The sequence below is a fragment of the Ornithodoros turicata genome, chromosome 1 (assembly GCF_037126465.1).
Source record: "Ornithodoros turicata isolate Travis chromosome 1, ASM3712646v1, whole genome shotgun sequence".
NCBI lineage: Eukaryota > Metazoa > Arthropoda > Arachnida > Ixodida > Argasidae > Ornithodoros > Ornithodoros turicata.
The window spans coordinates 143,676,668-143,684,697 of record NC_088201.1 but is presented as its reverse complement, the minus strand read 5'-3'; the positions used below and the strand labels follow the sequence as shown (position 1 = coordinate 143,684,697).

The 8,030-nt window shown below is 44.4% G+C and overlaps 1 protein-coding gene across 1 annotated transcript; it reads right to left on the bottom strand.

The window, feature by feature from the left end:
* Nucleotides 1–469: 469 nt before the first annotated feature.
* Nucleotides 470–5,262, bottom strand: LOC135370340 (uncharacterized). Its single transcript, XM_064604068.1, has 3 exons — nucleotides 5,051–5,262; nucleotides 3,555–3,714; nucleotides 470–704 (listed from the first exon to the last, which is right to left on the bottom strand). Exons 1-3 carry the CDS (start codon nucleotides 5,060–5,062, stop codon nucleotides 562–564), a joined length of 315 nt encoding a protein of 104 aa, XP_064460138.1. The 5' UTR covers nucleotides 5,063–5,262; the 3' UTR covers nucleotides 470–561.
* Between the last annotated feature and the right edge of the window lie 2,768 nt (nucleotides 5,263–8,030).

Below are 8,030 nucleotides of genomic sequence, written 5' to 3'. Positions count from 1 at the left end.
GTAGGACGAAAGATCATGACATTGATTTCAGGAATGCCGATATCATTGAGCTTGAGACGAACCTCAGGCTGCGACTGCTCACTGAGTTCTGGCACGTTCAATCGACACCCAGTCGAGTCGCACTGCCCAGTCTATGTTAATGGCCTGGGCCATGTGGTAGTAAAAACGGCGAATACTCTTGTATGAAAGTGTCACTCCCTGGCTTCAAATGTCACCCCTGAGAAAGGAGCCAGTAGAGTTAGAAACGGCACTAACTCTCTTGACTGAACTTTAGTTGGTGTTAGACTTTTTCCTCCCATTGAGTTTATCCCAACCAGACACATTTGTGCTAAACATGTTCACCTTCAAGTCGTTACACTTATGAAGTTCTCCACACTGGCTTAAGTGAAACTGTCTCGTTTCAAACTGTGTGCTTCAAAATCAGTTCAAACTCTCACAAACATCGCAAAGTAATGTGCGCAGACTAGAAATAAAACCAGAAGTTGATACAACTAAAATCTAGAAATGAATGCTATGTACGTAAAACTGCACTTTCACAGGTATGGTTCCTTTGTGGCGCGCTCAGTCCTGTTGTGAAGGTGGATGGTCAGTCACTGCTCGCTTGCTGGTGCAGCGTTCTTTTGCGTTACGGAGCCACGTCTTGATCACGCTCTCCACTTCATACCTAGTGGCTGCAGAGAGCCTGATGTTCTTCCTCACGGCACCTGAAAAATGACAACCAGTTCAACGCCCAAATCGAAGACCAATAGCTAAAACCCCTGGAATTCTGTTGCATAAAATAATTTCGCAAACTCAAGTTAAGAACTGTGCGTGTGTTCACAAGCAAGTAAAAACGACATATGCCCATTTCTGCAACCATAAGACATATAGCAAGTATGCTTTCAGCAGCTTTTGTAACACGAAGCGCAGGAGCGTCGACTCTGTCTGGAGAAGCATACGAAGAACTGTGCCTGTGTTACTGGTGGTGGTTTGAAAAACAAATATAGCCCTGATTACTATGAACCCAATTATGCTGACGCATATTGCTTTCGTGTTCTGGATTTACTGGTGGGTAATTTCATGCCGAATCAGGCAGCGCGGCCCGGTCGACCTCTCGAATTTATTTATTTCAACCATATATTAAAGTCTTGCTACTATGAGGCATATTGGCACTGAAAGGAGTTGAAAATAATTGTTGGTTATTTTTTTATTAATCATAATTCTGATATGGGCATTTCGACCATTGCGCTTCCTACTTAGTTTTAATTTTTTTTTTTTTCACATATTATCAGGGGTGGATAGCATTGTGGCGGCCCGTGGGCGACGATGAAGACGTGACTCTGATGGCGCGCGCCACTGCACCTGCCAGCCAATTCTACCTGCACCGTCCTAGCGTGAGGCCACGTCCATCTGCCCGCTGGGACATTCCATCACCGCTGGTCAGGACTCATGTAGAGGAGCATGCGTGTTCAAATCACGTCCGGGTCACCAAATGTAAAAGGAGGTGGTGTTCCTCTACATGAGTCCTGACCGGCGATGACGGAATGTCCCAGCGGGCAGATGGTAGTGACCTCACACTAGGACGGTGCCGGTAGAGCTGCCGTGCCAGCGCCGTAGCCCGTGGCAGCAGAAGCACGTCTTCGCCATCACACACGGGCCGCCACCGCATTGCCTCCTACGTTCCAAGGATTCTAACGTTCGCCTTTGAGGAGGTCTTGAAGTTGCCTCATTTGTAAAACATGGTATGTCTTGAGAACCTGACTGGTCCTCACCCAGTCGTGATAGCCAAAATAATCTACAACATTATGAATATATTATTCGAAATGCCCTTTATCATAGCAAGTACATCGTATTGTGATTTGGGGCAAGTCTTTTTGTGAGGGGTGTCTATCAAAAATGCGTAAAATCAACAGCACGCATCCCATATATTCCCACTCGTGACATCGTTCATTGTACTCACAAATGTTCTTCATGACCGACTCAAAACAGTACATAAAAATTTTGCTTCAGATATAGTCGAAGTTACGCTCGTAACTCAACCTCATTCACAGCATAACTTCGACCATCTCTAAAGCAATTTTTGATGTGATGTTTTGAGTCGTCATGAGGAACGTTTGTGAGTAACATGAAAGATGTCATGAGTGGGAATATAAGGGATGCGCGCTGTCGAATTTATGCATTTTCGGTAGATGCCGTTACAAAAAAATGTTAAGTGCGTCGCACCAAACCCCAGTATGATGTACTTGATATGATAAGAAAGAGCATTTTGAGACGAACACAATGATGTAGATTACTTTTGGTTATCACAATTGGGAGACGACTAGTAAGGTTCCCAAAATGTACCATATTTTACACATCAGGTAACTTTGATTTTTATCTCCTCAAAGGCAAACCTTAGAATATCCGAGACTTAGTATACAAAGCCGCCCTTACCTGACAATACGTGGGAAAAAATTCAGCTGGATATATCGCATAGTTATGAAGATAGGCGTTGTTAAACTTTGCAGTAGGAAGCGCAATGGTCGAAATGCCCACATCTGAATGACGATTCATTAAAAAATAACCACCAATTCCTTTCAATCAGCCCCAATTTGCCTCCTAGGGACAAAGCTTTAATATATGTTTGAAAGAAAAAAAATTGAGAGGTTGATTGGTCCACCCTGCCTGGTTCGATTTGAAATCACCCTAGTACAGCATGTGAGGTTGCTTGTCTAGAATCGACAGCTTGTGGTTTGTCCTGCCTGAAACATACAGGTGGTGCAAGAATAATTCTTCTGACTAATAGACACGTACCGCATGCTTCCCAGTAAGTGTATATTAGTCGAAAGAAAACAATCTTGCTATGCCTGGAGATTCCAGGCCAGATAAACAGCAATTCCAGACAATTCGATTCCAGACAAGTATGTTGCAAGCCCTACACTACTACGGAATCTGATACCGCAAGGCTGGCAGACTTATTTTCGGCATGCTTCTGGACAGTTTCAGATCAACTAACACTGCGAAAGCAGTGTGCCGCACCAGTACCTCAATATGACGCTCGTCTTATTTGGCTTCCTTTAAGTGTATCTTTTTTTGCATTGTGCATGCGGAAGGAAAAAAAAAAGTCATTTAGAGAGCAGACAGCGGCAGGACTAGACCGCTTCATGAGTGTGGACGTTGTTTAAAGGATTTCTCTCGTCGATTTCTCTCGCTAAACGGAGTACATGGCCACTAAAAACGTCAATGTGGACATCAGCAGTATCGATCAGTATTCGATTTTTGGCACAGCGGAACGTGAACTCAACAGTAACAAACTCCAAGTAACGCGAACCCAAACCCGTATTTTTTGCTGTTCTACAATCTGGTTTGAACAAGGATGAAAGGAACCCTTAACTTTAATTTAACAGCTAGTTCTGCTTCACTAAAGGTACTGATTGTCAGTGAAACATTCATCACATCAACTAACGTTTGCAAAACAGAAATCACTTCAGTTTTAGCAACCCCTGATCTTGGTCCAAAGACCTAACCGGGCATAACTTTTCTAAAACCACTGGTATTCCTTATGTTGCATATACTGCATGGAGTAATATACTCACGGATGATAAGCTGTGGAGGTTTCAGCTGCCAAAATTTGCGCTTGCCCTTCTGACCTAACCAGCTGAATTCAGCTGCAACATAGTCTGTCAGGAGATACTCAAGTATTTTTCTCATTGATTGCCTCACTTCGCTGCCCCCAAGATGAGCAAGCTCTTCAACCTGAAAGTAAAAAATGTTTCAAAAGCTCACCACACTAACACAAAAAAAATTACTGACTTAACACAACACAAAACTGAGACTTTACGTGTCCTATGCGAAAGACTCTGTCCTTGCGGTCTACATTTTCTGCATATATTTAGGGCCTGGTTTTTTCGGGTTTTATTTTTCAGCAAAAATGTAGTAAATATTGGGTAATATTTTGCTTCAATAATCCGGCTGTAGTCGGGCTTAACGGAACCTGATTCAGCCCAATTCTTGTTGAATCGGATAGAACCAGGCATAAGTCTTTGGTTAAGTCAGCATAATACCAGTAGACAGAGTCCATGCATGTAAGACGCGGCAGGGTCTCTGGTTTGACCATTTGTATGTGCATATTTATGAATTTACAAAGGTTTCCAAAAGTTTTGTGTTAGCTGTGATGACTTCAAATCCCCCTGGTCTAGCAGTTTTTGGTGAAATATCAGGTAAAACCCTGTTTTTGCAAATTTGATTCGGGGGTAAATATCGGGCGTAGTCTGGTATACCGCCAAGAAGTTAAGCCCTACATATATATTTAGGTTTGCCTTTGTTGAGCAGGAGACGTCTTATGAACGCTCTGTTGTTCTTGTATAAGCTGATCCATAGCCACATTAACTGCTCTCATCTATTATCTACGCTACATTTTTATTGTACTATCCTTCTTAGTAGACAGCTCGTATTATTCTGCCCACCAGTTAATGAGGAAATGATCCCTACGTTTCGTATCCAGTTTCTCTTTAATGGCTTTAACCATCTCGACATTGATATTTCCATGAATCTTCATCAATACAAATGTTCTGCCCATCGTCTATTTTGCAACTGATTATGTCTGACTATTTCCCGATTGTTATTTTGTTTAATCCTGAATTGATATTCAGCTGCAATTTGAGTTGATTGTACGTTCTTCATTTCTTATGAATTCAATGATATTTTTTCAATTGCATATGATATTTTTATAGTGCACTGCCGAGTAGGCTGTTGTCAGCCATTGGTAGGCGCGATACAAATAAATCAATCAACGAATCAAAAGAAACAAACAATATATTCTATTCACCATGAGTAGAGCCTGAAGGTTTAGGGTTCACCTGATTATTCCCTGAATTTGCACCCAAAATTGAAGGTTGCCTCTTTAGGGTGAAACTTGAGTTTACCAAGAAAATTGTATTCTCTGAAACCTACAGATATTGAACTGGAAAACGTGAAACTGAAAAGATGCACACTGGCTTGTTTTGCAGCAAACACTACTATATCACATTTTGTATCAAACCATCAGTGTTCGTTGAATTTCCGCCAAAATGAAACTGCACCACATGCTTACCATGATCTGCATCCAGAGAACCACCAGCAGGGGTAGGGCGTGGGAAGTTTGAGGGCACAGGCGGAGCTTTCATGATGGTGTATATGTCATCATCAGATTCTGGTGGCAACTGTCTCGGCTTCTTCTTTTTGACTGCCATCGTGTGTTGTGCAAAAGTTATACAGGGTGTCCCAGAAAACTTGTCATTGAATCATAATAAAGAGCTACATCACCTAGAATCATGTGGTCAACGACATTTGTTCTTACTAGGTTTTTGCCACCTCCTGATGGGAATCTCATCTAACTTAAGTTTTATTATGTAAAATTTTACAAACTGACCTTAAAAAGTTGCATCAGTAAAGCCCACTTTTTTACCCAACCAATGTGAGGTACCTGCCAGATGTAATCTAACTTATGCTAATTATTAGGAACCGAACTCAAAAATTTGCCAAGCGAATGCAAAATTTACCCAAGTTCATGATAAATAACAAGGGCATTGAGCAGATATACCAGCTGAAAAAAAAAAGAAAGACGAACATCACGCTTTTTGGAGCGTCCAGAGCATAGCGCTCGATGACTTCTTAGGGAGCCTTGTGCACTTCGATGGAAGGACGCTGCTAGACCCAGCCCATAAAGGGATAGTAGAAACAAATTTCATTTTTGAAACTGAGAGAAGAAAAGCATGATTCCGGCGGAAGCCGAATGCGATAGGCCATCCCTGTCTTATCTCTTTGTACTATGCTTGTGTGGGCTGAGCATAACATCTTCCTTTCATTGGGCTTAAAACAAAGGTACACAAAGACTCCGCACAAATACTCCGAAAAGCATGGTGTTGATTGGTGAAATTGCTGTACAAGTCGTCAGGCAGGTGATCTTTGAAAACACAGGGACCCGTGTACATGAGTAACAACCTAAACTCTGTCGCATTCCAGCGATCCAGCTCATCCAGTGCCCTTGGCTTCCTGCTCAATTCTGATGACATGTGCTTAACAAGAGACACATTCATCTCTGATATCATCCTTCTATCGGCTGGCCCAACTGCATGGCGGTGAACAGGAGTCCACAACCTTAGCAACTTCTTCATCACGCCTAAGCAGATCAAGTGCATATAACCAAGAGGCACCGACAATATGCAGTCAATGTTAAGTTCAGCGAGAACTGAAGTCCCTCTATTGTGCTCCATATCGTGTTGGTGGCGGAAAGTTGTGCCCGTTCTTAGAGGTGCACTCATGTTTAGGAAACACATTCTGTTGATTTTGTATTCGCCCGCCTCAACTGTGCACTTGGGCCACCCTGAACGAGCATTGTGGCCTTTTGTCAACATGACAAAAGCTCGTGCTGGTGCATCACATACGCTGCTGTTAACTTCCACATAGTGGTGTTTGCCATTGATCCTTGTTCCATCAGCACAACGCTGTTTCGCCTCGTTGACAAAAGGCCGCAAGTAATCATTGGGATCTGTTGGCTTCTGTGCCAGCATAAACTCCAACCAGAAACACTCCATTACAGAAGAGCCCTTTCACACGGCACTGGATGGGCCAAAGGTGAAGTTTCGAGCTCTTGCTTATTGGTAGTCCATCAACGTTTATAATTAACGGCAAGACTCTAGGTACCTCTCGCAAGCGGCACAGCAGAGACTGAAGACCAGGCGCTATATCGCATATAGCGCCTGGCATATATCGCAGGCGATATATTTCCCACAGCCGAATGCAGAAACGTTAGTTGATGTACTGCGGGGATTGTTCAACAGTGTGCGTGCATCGGAAGGGAACTCGGCATGACAGGAATGTGTGCGAGGAATTTTCAGGAGTGCAGTGACAGCTGTTTGCGGTACATTTTGCGTTACGGCCCAGCGTCTAATTTGGTCAAGTAGCGTAGTGTCTTCCGTTGAATGCGTGGGTACTTCTAACTGCGAAATTGCTTCCACGGGTGTAGTACTGAAAGTCTTGGAATGCGTAGCTGCGATACCGGCAGCGGTTTGACAACTTTTAAAATGGATAAAATACCCCAGTGCGAGAGTAAAACAATGGGACGAGACGAACACAGACAAAGGGACGACGCACAGCACTGACAAGGTTTGACAAGGCTCACTAATTACAGAAGATACCGACTGCGAGGTATCTTGAGATAGCGAGGCTGGCGTAGAGCAATCGGCATGCTCCGGCGTATCCTCGCTGCTCGAAGATCCTCCTAACTCAACCCAAAGATCTGGAGACGTCGAAGGTTCTTCTGAATGTTCACACCCTTCAGAATCACTCGATTACACTCTTTGTATGCCCTGTGACACCTGTATCCGGCAGGCCATGCGTCGCAAAGATGTCGCGTAAACACGCGATCGCTGTGGGCACCTGCCACGTTGAGTTCTGGGCGCGACAACGCCCGTGCACTCCCAGACGCAATTGCTAATGCTGGACCATCGCAAGCTCCTACGGCGGCACCATCACCGCCCGTTCTGCGGCAGTCTACTCGTCCACGACGACCAGTGTAACGATCTGCAACCGTCCAGGTGGCGGCAACGAAGAGTGAGGAACCGTAGGACAGCTCAGAGAACTTGGGACCGTGTGCTACCGGCACCGAACTCCGGAGCGCTTCGTCGCTCGTGCCTTGCACACGTGCGCCCTCTTTTATTTCTTCTGTGGCAACACATTGCACAATATTACATCCCTTCCCCCATACCCAAACACATAGATAGGTTCAAACACAAAATGAAAACTACCCAGCAATGAACAGTCCAGTCTTTACGGCTGATACCGGTCAACTGGTCGTCGTGGACGAGTAGACTGCCGCAGAACGGGCGGTGATGGTGCCGCCATAGCCGCTTGCGATGGTCCAGCATTAGCAATTGGTTCTGGGAGTGGACGGACGTTGTTCCGCCCAGGACTCAACGACTCAACGAATGTAGCGCTTGTTCTTCGCTTTAGGCATGGTTCGGCGTTGTAGAACCACTAGTTCGGGTAATATTCAAGCACTATTGTGAAAACCGCTATGTGCAATGGCAGTG